The following is a 16,872-nucleotide window of genomic DNA, read 5'->3' as shown; positions in this document are numbered from 1 at the left end:
GTACAACGTCATTTGGGATAAGACCCTAGTCCCAAGAAAGCATCACGCCAGCCAACGTACAGCAAGGATACAGACAAACAATGAAGTGTCATTAGCAGGTCTGCAACCAATGCCATTCTCCAAGAAGGAGGCAAGCAGTGCAAGGAGTCTTGTGCCAAACTGTAATTCTTTGCAGCTCCGTTTAGAAGGGAATGGTTCTTACAGGAGTGCTGTGGGACAAAGGCTCTAAGCCAACTTGGTAATGAAGCCAGTTTGGTAAATGAAGTATTTTGTGTAGCCTTTCAAATGATTGTAGAAGTGAAGAGTAAAGTGAGAAGGATAATACTGCACGTTGGCACAGTGCCGGTCCCTGAACTGATTGCAGCTTTTAAAAGCCATATGTTAATCCAAATCCAAACACCAAATTCAAGCAAGTTTTATATATTTGAATGTGGATAGAAAACAGAGGCATGCCCTCTCTCTGGCTCTCTAAATTTTTGGTTTCCTTTCCATTGGCAGCCTGCCTTCTTCCAGGCTCTTAAAAGTAATGGCTCAAAAGCTTGATCACTTTATCAGACTCCTTCGGGTAGTTGTGGCCCTACTTGTTTTTGTTAACTTTCAAAATCACATAATTGATTATATCCCTTTTTTACTCTGGCTGTTAGAAAGCCCAGAGCTGAGTCTTTGGCCCACTTCTAAAAAATGGGTACATTTGAAAGCAACCTTCACTTCTATTTAAACTTGCTTTTTTTTTTCTCTTTTAAGTCATCTTAAACAATTTTTGGAACAAAAAGACATATAAGTAAAAGTCACTTTCACAGTGAAGCAAATTTGGAGGGAAAGACTGGGCTGGTTTTCAAATAAAGAGAATACCAGACAGTAACTTCCCTCTCTCCTATTTCATCACTTCACTCATAAGATTCTGTACTCTGGGACTCACTCATCCATATTTGTGTCTATTATTTGGGGATAACTATAAGATGTTTTGAAGGAAATAGCATTTTCTATTTCAGGTTACAAGACACTCAGTGACTGACCTAAATAAAATGCACTAGCACATGTAAATAACCAATATTTGTCAGTAATTTGTTGCTTTGCAATTTGAGTGCTTTCATATTAATTATTTCAGTCAATCTGCCTGACTGTACTAATTCTCACACTAAGCCTGGCAAAACAGTTAGGAACCTCTTCCCCCCTTTTTTTAACAGAAGAAGCAACTGATGCTCAGAGAGGTTAAAAGTTTTTTTCCAAGATCATATGGCCAATGAGTGGTAAAACTTGAACATGAGTCTTTGTTTGCACACCCTGTGCTTTCTTCATTACATCGTGCTATGGTCTCAGGAACATACAAAAATCAGCAACTCCATAAGTCATTTTATCTGCTAAAACTCCTATAACCAGTTTAGTCTTCTTAAACAGATAGCATACCAGGTCAGTGTACTTTATTTCCTGCTTGACATGACAGTGGCTCACCCACTTTTTTATTATGTAGCTCTTTGTGAGACTACCTAGGTGATCTCAAAGAACAGTGCCCCAGGGGTCTGATTCAGGGGAGGAGGTAAGAGCTCAGATGAGTGGGTTTTAGGATCCCACAGAGCCCTACACCTCTGCTCATTTAGGAATCCATGCATTCACAAAGTAGTTAGCATATGGCAACATCCTGGCTGTGAGGTCACCAGTACCCTCTTCGTGAACCTTTAGCCTCTCAAGGTATGACCATTAGGCCACTGGCATGAAAGCTCATCAAAGCCCCCAGCTTGACGTTATTCTGTTAGTAGTCCTGCTGAAAAAAGCCACTGTCCCTTATAGCATAGCCTCCCGCTGATATAAGCAATAGTGACCTGAAGGTGGCTGAGACCCACTAGCACGCAGGGGACCCCTCAGAAGGAAGCAAAGGAAGCCCCGGAGGCACGTACCGGGACTGGGTCTGCTTAGTGATGTTCTTTATGGTCAAGCCCTCCTTTCCGATGATGGCACCAACAAACTGGGTGGGGACCAGGATCCGCAGCGGGAAATCAATCTGTCTGGCCTGAGAAGAGCCCCCAGGGGCGTGGCCTTGCTCCCGGGAAGAGTGGTCCCCACGCTGGGCTCGCTGAGGGGGCGAAGGGGAGCTCACCTCTTCATCCGGGATGTAGGAAATCTTGAAAGAGTAGTTCTCAAACTGATGCCCGCTTAGCTTCTCGACGGCTCTGAAATGCAGCAAGGATGGGAGAGTTTTGTCAGAGAGCAACATCAAGAGAGACTGTCCTACAGACTAGTTCATTCGTTCTCATTTACCGGGCCTATGTAGATGCCATTCCAGTCACTGAGCATACAACAGTGAGCAAGACAGAAACCACTTCTGTTCTCTCAGAGCTTGCAGTTAACAATTAAACAAGTAATCCCAATGTATAGGCCTGGTCATACTTGAAATACAATTTTGCATTCTGCTTTTTTTCGCCACCCAAGGCTGTACCCCACACTTATCAAAAAACTCTTCATAAACATAGGTATAAAATTATGACTTTTTTCTCATTTTAATCATAATACAAATTATTGAAAATTCAGAAGATAAGTCCAAATCCATTTTATCTTTCCTGTCTTTCTCAAATACGATTGTTTATAAAAATGGATTTTATTGTACATATTGTTTTCTTATCCTTAAAAATAGCTAATACTCTAAACATGTTTCCATGTCATTAAATATCTTCCAATATAATTAATGGCTGTTTAACATTCTACTCATTTACAATAGTTTTTGCAACTGATCCTTTATCGTTGGATATATCTGTTTTGTCTAATCTTTTACAATTACATACAGCATTGCCATAGGCATCTTTGCAACTACAACTTTGCACACAGGACAAATTCCTAATAGAATTACTGGATCAGAAAGTATGCAAAGTCTATGGGCATACCACGCTGAACCCATCTGATCTCATCTGATCTCGGAAGCTAAGCAGGGTCAGGCCTGGTTAATAGTTGGAAAGGAGAAAGTATGCAGAATTCTAATATGACTGTTAAGTATTCCCAAATGGCCCTCTGGAAAGGATTCAATATTTACTATCCCACAGCAGTTTAGGAGAGCATTTGTGTCCTTGAATCTTCAAAAGAACAGAGTATTGTTATTTAAAAATATTTATCAATTTAATAGAGGATAAAGGATATCCCACTACTATATTTTAAAAACTATACATGAAGTAGAACAATTTTTCATGTTTACCAGCATTAAGCCAATTCTACTATGCTAACGTTTAGGGTCTGGGAATTTATTACAAAGCAGTACCTTTTGAATTCAATGAAGAAAACAGGGTATTATCATGTACAGAGGTCCACCTAAGCAGCAGCTGGATACCATTAAAGTGAGTGGTTGGTATTTCTCCTGCTTCAGTATGTGTGCAAAAGTTAACAGTAAAATAACTATTACCTTTTCAATGCAGAATTAACTTTCTGAAAACTAGTGGTATGAGAATGGGTTAAATATATCTTTATGTGTGTTGAAACCTTGAAAAAGAAATATAACTATAATCCTAGGATATATAACCAAGCTATGCCACTTTCATAAAGCATGACCACATGGGACCATGATTCTAGTTATGGTGACCTGACGGGTACTTCAGTGACCTCCTACAAAGAAAGCAACTATCTCGCCTGGGCTGGAGTGCAATGGCGTCATCATAGTTCACTACAACCTAACTCCTGGGCTCAAGCAATCCTCCTGCCTCAGCTTTATAAGTAGGTGAGACTACAGGTGCCTGCCACCATGCCTGGCTAATTTAAAAAATTTTGTGTACAGATGAGTTCTTGCTATGTTGTCTAGGCTGGTCTCACACTCCTAGTCTCAAATGATCCTCCTGCCTCAGCCTCCCACAGTGCTGGGATTATAGGCATGAGCCACTGCACCTGGCCTTGTTGTTTTTTTAAAAAACTCAAATCTCATGTTCATTAATAGCTAAGCTCAGCCGGGCGTGGTGGCTCACGCCTGTAATCCTAGCACTTTGGGAGGCCGAGGCGGGCGGATTGCTCAAGGTCAGGAGTTCGAAACCAGCCTGAGCGAGACCCCGTCTCTACTATAAATAGAAATAAATTAATTGACCAACTAAAAATATATATACAAAAAATTAGCCGGGTATGGTGGCGCATGCCTGTAGTCCCAGCTACTCAGGAGGCTGAGGCAGTAGGATCGCTGAGCCCAGGAGTTTGAGGTTGCTGTGAGCCAGGCTGACGCCACGGCACTCACTCTAGCCTGGGCAACAAAGTGAGACTCTGTCTCAAAAAAAAAAAAAAAAAAATAGCTAAGCTCAAATTAACTATCATTGAAACAATGTAGTAATGAATGGGCATTGGGAAAAGAATAGGGGTAAAAGAAACCAAACCAGGTGTTACTGATTAACTAACTATTTCCAGACAATTTTCTCTGCTGCTGTCATCACTGAGGTGGATCTCCCTTTTAATATTACATAGAGGAAAAACTGATGTTTCAGCATGGGTTTGTGCTTCTTTGTCATGGTGCATGGAGGAAACTCCAGGTAAAAGTGGCCCCAAGTGGTTGGCAAAGCAGAGCCTAGTGGACACAGTGTCACAGAGCTGGTGCCCTCTATTCCTGATCATGTCAAGACATGGTTCCCCCCTTGGTTTTGATGGCAAGGCTCAACATTTTTCACAATCAAGTCTGTACAAATCAACAAACATCCTGGTATGAATGTCCTGGAGCTCCACTGACATGTCAAAGGTGGCAAGAATACTCTGGAACTATACCAACATGTCAACGGTGGTTCAGAGGCTGTGGAGCTGCATCAGTATGTCAAAGGTGGCATATGTAGGACTCTACTGATTCCTATCTTTTCAGAAAAGATTTATAGATACAGGACTCAATGAAGTTCAAAGACAAAACCAAAATAAACTTAAAAGGAAATAAGCCCTAATCCACTTACATTTTTGCTTCTTCTCTTGTTGCATATGTGACGTTGACAACAGCAGTTTCTGTGTCTGTGTTGACTAGGGAAAAAGCAAAAACTACATTGTCATAGAAGAAAAAGCTGTCACTCTCTGGCTTAAGGTAAACAGATGAACTTTAGAGAAAAATACACAGAAAACCTCATCACCCTAGCTCTACAGTTATTTGCATCTCTGTGTTTATTCATGTGTATTCATGATAATTTGTAATCAAATATATATAACACATTTGTAATCTATTATATATATAACTCAGAACTATATTTTTCACTTATTTTATAAATACTTGTGCATGAATATATGTACATGGACATATTCTTTGTATTTCTCATTTCTAATGTCTACATAAAATTTAGTGAGTTGAATATGTCATGATTTGCCTAACCATTCCCCAATTGTTGGCAAATAGGTTGTTTCCAGGATTTGTTATTCCAAACAGCATTGCTAAAAATCACCTTTGCTGCAAACATCACTTGATTTTGTGGTCTTCTGAATTACTTCTTTATGCTAAAATCACAGAAGAGAATTAACCAGGTAAAAGAACATGATGCTTTTTAATGTGCATTTTCAGATTGTTTTTCTAGAGGTTTGGATCAATTTATTATACCACAAATCAAGGTATGAGTTTTAGTTGTTACGCTTTGTGTTTATTTTAAATAATTGGATATATATATAAGAAAATGTTTAAGTTTAATTTTTCATTTGTTGACAAGGTTGAACGATCACTATTTTTGCACTAAACTCTTTGACTATGTGAATTAAATTTAGTAACTGTGCACACTCAATAAGGAAAACTGACAATTCTCACTCACTTGGCTAAAGGAGAAAACATACTAACTCTAAGACTGGCTAATAAGGGATTACTCTAGTGAGTTGGCTTATCTTGGTTCACAATTGCTTGCCTCTTCTTCCCAGTTGGAAATTAAAAGTAAATTCAAAAGGGAAGATAAAACTTTCTCAATGCTTTTCCCTAAAAAAACAGATGTGACTAGATCAAATCCTCCCTTTAAAACATTTAAGCTGTTGGGAGATTTGGAGTTAACAACATTAAGAATAATTTAAGAAAATCATGATAAAGCTGTTTTTCAAAGTAATAATAAAACTCTATAATGCAGGGATTCTTAACCTTGGATTCATGCTTGGGCTTCAGGAATTCTATAAATACCCTGCCCTTCCCAAATGATTCAAATGTGTGGAAATGTGAGTTTTTCTGGTTTATAATTTCTGTAAGATTCTTAAAGGGGCCTGGGCCCACAAAAAGGTTGAAGACCGCTGTTAAAAATATTGTTTGTCCAATAACTTCAAAGTAGCTGCAGCCTTTTGGGGTAGGTGGGGGTAAGGGAGTGCATAATCCTCAGGAAGAACTTCCATTGAGAGCTACATGCCATAAACACTGAGCCCAGCCCTGTCCTTTGCCCAGGAGTGTTCATATTGCCCTCTAATTCACACTTACCCAGAGTCCGCACAGTGCAAAACAGGGGATGTGCAGCCCCAAACTGTCCTCTGTCAGTGCTGACACATAGAATGCTACTGAGGTTTCATATTTGCTGCTTTCTAGTGCTACAGATGAGACTCCCAGAAAGGGCTGGGTTTAACCTCCTGAATAAAGCTATCCACTAAGATTCTCAGATTTTGTTCACACTTCTTAGTCATATTCTCTGTTCTTCCAAGACGTTTGTCTTCAGGAAATCAGGAAGTTCTTTGATTCTGGAATGAGCTGAGCTCCATTCAAACAATTTATTTCATTGGACTGAAAGTTCTATAAAGTGTCCTAAAACTCTACTGAGAATGTTTTCCTGCTGAATCAGGAATCCCCCCTGAAACAGGACAAAACAATAGCTCAACAGTTCTATCCTGTAAGTTGTGAGGCAGCTGGAAACTGGACGGTCTCCAAGGGCATAGGTGCCCCAGGAGCTGTAAACCGTCCCAGGGACCTGGAATACTTCTTCTTTTAGTAGCATTGTCCTGAATTTATAACATGGTCTTAGTAATTTTTACAGGTTCATGGTAAGGCCATCTGGGCTACTAGATCCAATCATTAGAATGTCTTCTTTTCCATGTTGAGGGAAATAAGAACTGAGAAACAGAATCCTTGTAAATCATGTCTTCCTCTGAGCTCTTGCCCTTCACCTTTGGGCATGAGCAGGCAGCAGCATGAAATGAATAATAATATTTTTAATATTCATGGAGTGGAGAACATCTGAATAATTACTGCTTTAAAACTATTATATTAATTATCCTGGCAGATAGAATAGATCACATGTGAGAAAATGAGTTCGCTACAATTTTTCCTAAGTGAACCTTAATCCCTTAAGATGATGTATGACTCCACTGTCTAGAAATACCTTATACAGGTTCTCTTTGTGTAGACAGAGAAAGAATGGATTATTCTCCCTATTTTACATATGTGGACACTGAGCCAGTGAAGCTGAGTGACTTTCTGAAGGGCTCATAGTCAGTGAGGGACTGAATTTACATTCTGCTTTCCTGTATTTACATTCTGTAAATAGCAGAATTTACATTTCTGCTATTTTGTCCAAGGCAAAAATAATCTTTATCACGTTACTGCCTGTCACATCAGGAGCTTGGAATCTACTTTTCCAGGACTCTTAAAGAGCGACATAAGATATCAGCTTGAGGTATCTTTTTTTTTCCTTTTAAAAATCATAGGTTTTCATACTTTAGAAGATAAAAATGAGGGTGGCAGGAAGAAAAGTATTTTCTGGGTATTTGCAGCACTGCTCCTAAGACAGTGGTTCTCAAACTTGAATGCACATAAAAATCACTTTGGGGTGCTTGTTTGAAATACAGATTCATGAGCTCCTCCCTCAAAGACTCTTACCCAGTAGGTATATGGAGAGTCCTAGGAATCTGCATTATCACAAGCACGCAAAGGGATTTTTGCTGTAAGAGTCCTTCTCCTTGGGAAACAGTCAAAGACATGAGGATATGTTTTTCTTATCTAGGAAAAGGAAAGGAGCAAGAATGTAAATACAGTTACTCCTAGTGAATTAAGCTTAGCCCCCCCAGCCTGATAGTGTTTGTCCAGTGCTTGAGCACATTGCAGGGTATAAGAAAAATAGCCTGAAAATCATATTCCTTAAAATAATAAACTATATAGATATACATAGAAAGATATAGAGTTCTCTTACATGTAGATATACAAACATACAGTTTAGGAAGCTTGTTTCAAAGGAATATGAATTTACTATTTCTCCCTGGAGTTGCCCCAGCCTATAAGAAATAACAGGTAGTATCTTTCTTTAAAGCTCAATATAGTAATTTCCTCACTTATTACCTTGTTCCACATTCTCCACTGTCCCATACTGAGCCAAAAGTCCATCTAAAACCTGAAAGAGAAAGCTTCAATGTCAGAATAGGAAGATAAGATCATACTCATAAAAAATGATATAGTAATATGCCCCAGGAAATGAATTAAAACAACAACAACAACAACAAAAAACAACAGTTATAGGAATAATCTAATTACATTGATATTTCACGTCTTCCATAAAAACAGTTAGAACTGAATAAATATATGGGACTCTTTCATTTGCTTATTGGCTCCCATGTAATCTGTTCATTAAGGTGGTACAGCAGAATTTCAGAGTCTTAGTAACTGTTAACAAGCACAGTTATCATCATGGTTGGAACTCACTTATTGCTCTTCAAATGAGGATCAGGATAAAGTGGCTCACTTCTCCTTACTGAAAGATTTAACAATTCATCCTTCAGTTTTCTTCCCAGGGATTTCTTTATTTTACAAAGTAATGGGATGTATATGCTTGAAATTTACCATAATAAAAAGCTTTAAAATAAGTAACAAAAGTGTTAGACAAAACATTGTTTCCTTTAAGGCTATTTTGATTTTCTTTGGGTTGGGGAAGAAAATACCAGGCAGTTTATTTTTACCCATATTTTTATTTTAAGGTAGCAATATTATAAGTTTTACAACTCTGAAAATACATCTTAGCTATTACTCATAGAAACTAATTCAAAACAAACAAAAAATCTGTTCAAACCAACAAAGAACTTTCTATTTTATTGGTTTTTCACTGATTTTTTTAAAAATCATGATTCAGAAAGATATAGATAATTTTTAAAATCATGAGATGAAAATCATGAACAAGGTATGCGTTTTGTTTCACAGCTTGTTTGTTGGTGCTTCGGAGTGTGGTACTTGACAAGACAAAACATGAGAGATCAAAGTGTACATTCTCTAGGATGAAAGGAACAAAGATGACCCCAAACTCATGACAGATCGTGGACATTAGAGTACTAAAAAAGGAAGAGACAGGACCCAGGAGATTTGTGTAAAAGTCTGAGGGATGTCTAATTCCTAAGTGGAAAAGGGAACTAAAAAAGGGAGAAAGTGTCTTGTCAACCCATTAAAAAGTGACAGTGGCTTACCTCCCACTGCAGGTGAGGAGGGATGTTTCGAATCTGAATTTTCCTGCTCCTGTAAAGATAAAACCACAGACTATGACACTTTTCTCTAGGACACAAACTTCAACAAAGAATAAAAACAGGCTTAAGATCATGATTTGAGTTTATTTTCTCACTGTCTTCACCAGGGAATCAAGAAAAGATTTCTCCTACTGTGAATCTTTTCACAAGAGCATCCTGTTTTAAGGTTTTCAATTAGGCCAGGCATGGTGGCTCACGCCTGTAGTCCTAGCACTCTGGGAGGCCAAGGCGGTGGATTGCTCGAGGTCAGGAGTTCGAAACCAGCCTGAGCAAGAGCGGGACCCCGTCTCTACTATAAATAGAAAGAAATTAATTGGCTAACTAATATATATAGAAAAAATTAGCTGGGCTTGGTGGCGCATGCCTGTAGTTCCAGCTATTTGGGAGTCTGAGGCAGGAGGATCGCTTGAGCCCAGGAGTTTGAGGTTGCTGTGAGCTAGGCTGATGCCACGGCACTCACTCTAGCCTGGGCAACAAAACGAGACTCTGTCTCAAAAAAAAAAAAAAAGAAAAAGAAAAAGTTTTCAATTACATTGAAAAAAAACAAAAAAACAAATTCAAGAAATCCTAACAAGCTAAAATAGTTTAAATACAGTTTTGCCTTTTCAATATCCTATCAAAGTAGTTAGAATTTAAATCGCCATACAGATTCTATCTATAGCATTAGCCCCTTCACCCTCAAAATATATTGACCCTATCCCAAAGGGTACCTATTTTAATGGGTTGCCAGAGGAGAGATTTGGTGGCCACAGTGTACACCTAATTCCTTCTTCTTTCCTTCTAGGGTCAGAGGTACTAAACAGTGGCTACACACAGCCACATGTTTCTCCACGGCTCTAACATGGGCAATAGCCCCAGAAAGGAATGTCACAATTCAAGCAGAGAAAGAAAAGCAGAGAGAGCTAGAGAGATAGAAGAAATGGAGGCCGGGCGCGGTGGCTCACGCCTGTAATCCTAGCACTTTGGGAGGCCGAGGCGGGCGGATTGCTCAAGGTCAGGAGTTCGAAACCAGCCTGAGCGAGACCCCGTCTCTACCAAAAATAGAAATAAATTAATTGGCCAACTAAAAATATATATACAAAAAATTAGCCGGGCATGGTGGCGCATGCCTGTAGTCCCAGCTACTCGGGAGGCTGAGGCAGTAGGATCACTGAGCCCCGGAGATTGAGGTTGCTGTGAGCCAGGCTGACGCCACGGCACTCACTCTAGCCTGGGCAACAAAGTGAGACTCTGTCTCAAAAAAAAAAAAAAAAAAAGAAGAAGAAATGGAGAAAAAGACAATGAAGTAAATGAGAGGCTACAGGTTTCTTAGCTCTTTTTTATTAAATGCAAGGGGGGCCACCCCTCTTGTCTCAAATTCCTGGCTTCAAACAATCCTCCTGCTTTAACCTCCCAAAGCACTGGGATTACAGGAATGAGTCACTGTACTGAGCTGAGGGTCACCATTCTGTACTCATTCCAATACACTACTTTTGCCTTATTTTTTAAAAAATGTGAATGTATTCAGTCTGAACAAACATAAATACTGTAGCACTATTTATAATGGATAGAGATTGCAGACAATCTAAGTATTCACCAACATGACATGAGTACACATATCATAATAGAGCTGTAATATAGTATATTATACAACTGTTAAAAATAATGTAGACATATGTGCACTATTACAGGAAACTCTCCAAGGCATGCTGTTACAAGAAGAGAGCTAATTACAGATGAAGTTGGTTCTGTTTTTTAAAAGCTACATGTTATTCAATGTGTGTATATGTAAATACATGGGGAAAGGTAGCTATAAGCAGATTTGGTCAGTAAAACAGCACATTTTCATTTTAGCTACTTCTGTCTTATTAGCTTTTTTTAAAAATGAGGTTGTATTTGTTTTGTTTTACTTGCTTTTAAAAACTAACAATTAAAACTTGTACTAGGGCCGGGCGCAGTGGCTCACACCTGTAATCCTACCACTCTGGGAAGCCAAGGTGGGCGGAACGTTTGAGCTCAGGAGTTCGAGACCAGCCTGAGCAAGAGTGAGACCCCCGTCTCTACTATAAATAGAAAGAAATCAGCCAAACAACTAAAAATATATAGAAAAAATTAGCCAGGCATGGTGGTGTATGCCTGTAGTACCAGCTACTTGGGAGGCTGAGGCAGGAGGATTGCTTGAGCCCAGGAGTTTGAGGTTGCTGTGAGCCAGGCCGATGCCATGGCACTCTAGCCCCGGCAACAGAGACTGTCTCAAAAAAAAAAAAAAAAAACTTGTACTAGGGTTGCTTTAATGAATATATATATATATATTTTTAAGTATACTGGAAGTAAAAAAAATAAAAAAAAACACCTCACTTTTTAGCTTAGGTATTCTCAAATTCTTACCTAACAGACTATTAATTTATTTGGCAAACCTTTCATTTCTAGTGCAGAAGTAGAGAAACTGCCCAGTGCTGAGTACCCTGAATGCAAATCGAATGGGTCTAAAACAGTAACGTTTGCCTGTACTAGTTCACATGAAGACTGCACATCAGGCAATCAGTTCAGTAACTGGAACCTTTGTTAAGCAGGACACTGGGAGGAGTAATCTCTAAAAAGCTAGTCTGTAGCACCTCTAATCTTAGATCAGGATGGCAAGGAAGAAAAAGAACTGAGAACTAAAAAAGAGAAATAGAGATATCTATCTATGGTAGAACCAATTAAACTGGAGCTCTCAGGTCATTTGGGGGACTACTCTGAGAGATTATCTTTCATGGTCAGGGTCAACCTGGGTAGATGCCTTCTGGTCAGGGTAACCAGGATGCCCGTCCCCTTCTTCCCCAGGAGAGACTTCTGCATGCCCTTTAAACCCAGCTCACACACAATCCCTGCAGAGCTGTCTGGAACATCTCCAGGCAGAATTATTTCTTCCACACTCTTCCACGTTTCTAACAGCTCACTCTTTGCTATAATTATTTATCTGCTGGTGCTGTCCTTCCCCCCACCATGCTGATTTCCCCAAGGACAGTTCCTTGTTTACTATTCTACGATCTAGCATGGGGTCAAGTACATAGTAGAAAAGGAGAATTTGAAACCCTGGGGCTGAGGAAAGCACTCAGGCTACTGGCAGTGGTCTGTTCATGATGAGGACACTCCCAACCCCACCTAGGAAAATGAATTGTCTATTTCTCCTTGTCAGGTAGTCAAGAGGAGATGGAAGGGGGGTTCTTTTCCCTCTTTCCTTTAGACAGGAAATCCAGTGTTTGGCTGAGTCTCAAATGAGAAAATGCATCTTTCCCCCTTTGAAATCCATGACTGTGCCTTGCTTTAAAAAAGCCAAACACACAGTAACTTAGAAAAGTGATATAATAATTCTTTGTCCCTTAAAAATTTTTTTCACAGTTCCTTTATGTTAAAAATGAAATCACACTTCTCTAAATACATGTAAAAGGCACTTCTCATCCTTGCTGCCATAGAACTATCACAGCAGTCTCCCAGCTGACCTCTCCGTCTTGTCCTGCGCCTCCTCCTCTTCCACCCAGCCCTCATCCGCTGCCAGTGGCCCTCAAACACAGACAGACTGGTTACTCTCGCCTACCTTGACTGACATCCCTTCCTGGCCCCGTCGCTGCCCTCATCTCATCTCTCTCTCTTTCAATACTCCTGCCACACCAACATCCTCGCCTGTAGTTTACAAGTGTGCCCGGCTGAGCCTTCAACACACTCAGTCCACCTTCAATTCACACAAGAGTAAAAAGGACAGCAGAGTAAGGCTTTATTATTATTATTGTTGTTGTTATTATTATTTTCATTTTAACTGAAAGCAGAATAAGACCTGAAGTCAAGCAGAGGCTGCTCTTTATTACAAATGCATAGGCTCCTTCCCTGGGGCTTTGGAATTCAGGAACTCAGAATTTCCCACTCTCATATTCCAGTAAACTAAGCATTTCAGGTGGAAAGGGCCACCTACTAGGAAAAGGGTACCGCAGCTATACAGCCTATCCTGCTTGGCTGGGGAATCAGTTAAACTTGCCAGTTTAACTGATTCAATATTCTGGTTAATTGGTGATTATAGTATACATGTCTGGACTACCACATTGTAAGGAGCTATAAAACAAAATATACATAATCCCAGATCAGCTACTAATTTAGTTGATTTCCAAGGACTTTCAACATATAAATGCCTCAAGGTACTTTTTATAAATATGTTATTATTTTTGTACTGTAGATGCCCAGAGGTAATAGAAGGTTCCAATTGAGTGAATTTCAGAGAAACTAAATGTCCATTGTTATAAATTTCAAGGGTCTAGCAAAAGTTATTTTGTCATGGTAGAATTTGTTACTTAAAGTAAGTGGGCAATCAGCTGAGGAAATAAAATCATATTTAATAATAAGGAATCTGTAAAACTGAAGAACCATTTCATCTGTATTATATTTAAAAAAAAAAGTAAAACACTTGCTGGTATGTGAGGAGGAGAATGCTGTAGTTTTCAGGCATATGGTCAATCAGCTGTAAGCTGATCAGCCACCTTGGGAACTCTAACCCCAGCTCTGACCAAGCTGTGGGCTTGAACAGAGAACTAGTTAACATGAATCGTGAGAACCCATCTTGTAGGACTGCAGGTTCCATTTGAAAACTAAGTCAGCTAGGATCTAGGGAATTCTCAAGTAAATTAAGGGCAAGAGAAGCAGCGGAGGAAGCAAAGGAGCCCTGGGAGAGTCCTTTGGAGTTCAATGAGGGATTTTATCTAACTAGATCCTATCTATTTCCACAGCAACTCTGGGCTCCATTAGATGACACAAGGTCCTCATCCTGGAGGGAAATTAGAGGGAGGGAACCAGTGTTATCCATAAAGAGAGGCAGGTGGCAGAGCTGGGGTGGAAACCACCAGAGCTCTTAGCTCTACACCACTTTAGTGCTATAGTCAGATTTCACTCCATCCCATGCACTCATTAGTGCTTGAGGCACTTTATCTGTTTCCCATTCCTCATTAGTTTTGAAAGTTCCCCTTAAAACTTCTGGACATTCTGTGCAAGGGACATTCTGTGCTAAATTGATCTAGGACCTAGGGCTGCTCAAGGAAGCAAATAAGACACCAGTGATAGCCAAGTCCAATCTTCTACCCATCTGTCTCTTAAACTTTGTGTTTTCTCTCTCTCTCTCTCTCTCTCTCTCTCTCTCTCTCTCTCTCTCTCTCTCTCTCTCTCTCTCTCTCTCACACACACACACACACACACACACACACACACACACAGGAGGATCACTGAGTCAATGAAAAAAACCATTTAATCACTTTGTTGCAAAATGATTACAAACAATTCCCTCTGCCTCTATGGAATCCAAAATAAATGTATTATATTAGTTGTTAGGAAACTAAATATGTTTGACATAAAGTGTTGAAAAATGAACAAAAAAAGGTTTTGGAAGGGAGAAAAAACAAGTGATCAAAGTCCTCATGAATATTAGCAGTGTTATGGGCCAAATTATTAAAAAATTAAACCAGATATTGTGGTGACCTGTTACAAATGGTTTTGAGACAGGGGAATTGCAATTATGAACTCAATAACTTCTCTTGCTCTATAAAGTGATGTCCACTGCCCAAGCAGCCCTAAAAACTCATGCTTCCTGGGCATTCAGGGACAGAAACTCACAAAAGTTCACTTTTTGAATGGAATAGAAATCAGTGAATATGTTAAATGTCTGAGTCCATTTGGGCTGCCATAAAAAATACCATCGATTGGTGTAGCTTATAAACAACAAAAATTTATTTCTCACACTTCTGGAGGCTGGGAAGTCCAATCAAGGTACCAGCAGTTTTGGTGTCTGGTGAGGGCCTGTTTCTCATAGGTGCTGTCTAGCTGTATCCTCACATAGTTGAAGTGGCTAGCTATCTCTCTGGGGTCTCTTATAGCGGAACTAATCTCATTCACGAGAGATCTGCCCTTATGATCTAATCACCTCTCTAAGGCCCTATTTCTTAATATCAGTACATTTGGGGTAAAGATTTCAACATATGAATTTTGGGGGGACCCAAACTTTCAGGCCATAGCAATAAGCAACAGTCTGAGATCTTGTAATACATTTATCTCTCCACCCTTCTCAGACTCTACTGGCTCATGAAGACACCTTGACCAACACAATTCTAGATTCCTCTTTTGAGGAAAATATCAGGGATTCTTAATTATTTGCTACTGAAAGAAGTGGAAGGGGAAAGGAAAAAAGTCAATGGATAATTAGATGATGATTAGACATCTGTGAGAAGACAGGTCAGATGATACTCTTGGGCAAGATAGTGAAGGAATTCCCCTATTGGGCTGAAGGAAAATTCACATTAAATGACCATTAAGTTTCATTCCAACTCCAGGATTCTATAAATTTTTGGAAGTGTTATAAGAGGAAGGTTAAAACCATTTCTCATTAAAAGGAGTAAACATACTTGTTTATAGACAGAAACCATCATACACTGTTGCAGTGCAATAGATCACCAGATTTCTCAGACAGTAGTCACTATTTTAGCTCTTTGAAAAGGAGGTCAGTATGTAAATTTTTTTCTTTTATTGATTCATATTCAGTTTTTAGTGAAGGGTCTCCTTTTGTCAGAATACTGGCAAACTGCACAACTATGTGAACTAAAGGAATGCTAAAAATCTAAATAATTTTTCAAGGAGGTCAGGTATGGTGGCTCACACCTGTAACCCTAGCACTCCGGGAGGCCGAGGTGGGAGGACCCCTTGAGTCCAGGAGTTCAGGCCAGCCTAAACAACAGGGAGACCTCTGTTTCTATTAAAAATAGAAAAAAATTAGCTGGGCATGGGTGGCACACCCCTGGAGTTCCAGCTACTCAGGAGGCTAAGGCAAGAGGATCACTTGAGCCCAGGAATGTGAAGCTGCAATGAGCTATGATGATGCCACCGCACTCTTATCCAGGCGACAGAATGAGACTCTGTCTCAAAAAAAAAGACCATTTTTTTGGTCAAAGACTTCTTTGGGAAATTAAAACAAAACAAAACTCCTGACAAAGAAAAACTGTGATCACTCTTATCAAGGTTTGTACATAATTCACTATGATAATACCACCTCATCCTTCTCCTCTTTAACTCATTTTGTGATGACGTAGAGATGGAAATATAGTTTTAGCTCAAGTTATCAGAACTTTTCCATGTGTTTCACTAAACACTATCTTTTCCCCATCCCTCAAGTTATTTTATGTGATGAAGTCTAATAAAGTCTCAGAGGTACACCCAAAACATTCCTCACAGTGTTTTTGGCAGAAATATGTCCCCAAACCACCATAACTACTGACATTCATGGGTGCTAAGTATCTCATTTAAGTCCTACCACTCCCTTTTGAAGTAGGTATTGTTATTCCCATTTTTCAGGTAAATAAACTGAGAAGTTGATGAGTCCTGTGTCTGAGTCTCACAATTAGCAAGTGGTATTTTTGACTTGTAGTGTCCATATGTTTAACATTGTGCTCTTCAATGTCCCAGGAACTGTCAATTCACCAATAACAAAATTTACATTTCAGG

At 39.5% G+C, this 16,872-nt stretch overlaps 1 protein-coding gene across 2 annotated transcripts in view; it reads right to left on the bottom strand.

The window, feature by feature from the left end:
- IGF2BP2 (insulin like growth factor 2 mRNA binding protein 2) overlaps positions 1-16,872 on the bottom strand; it is a 163,287-nt gene that overhangs the window by 42,035 nt on the left and 104,380 nt on the right. For both annotated transcript variants that reach the window (XM_012749810.3, XM_012749812.3), the window contains exons 3-6: positions 9,325-9,373; positions 8,213-8,264; positions 4,893-4,956; positions 1,896-2,168 (exon numbers count right to left, since the gene is read on the bottom strand). In XM_012749810.3, coding sequence (XP_012605264.1) covers positions 1,896-2,168; positions 4,893-4,956; positions 8,213-8,264; positions 9,325-9,373 — 438 coding nt within the window. The remainder of the gene's footprint in view (positions 1-1,895; positions 2,169-4,892; positions 4,957-8,212; positions 8,265-9,324; positions 9,374-16,872) is intronic.

Source organism: Microcebus murinus, chromosome 1, assembly GCF_040939455.1.
Source record: "Microcebus murinus isolate Inina chromosome 1, M.murinus_Inina_mat1.0, whole genome shotgun sequence".
In the NCBI taxonomy this organism is placed as follows: domain Eukaryota; kingdom Metazoa; phylum Chordata; class Mammalia; order Primates; family Cheirogaleidae; genus Microcebus; species Microcebus murinus.
The sequence above is the reverse complement of the archived record's forward strand: the minus strand, read 5'-3'. Positions and strand labels throughout refer to the sequence as shown.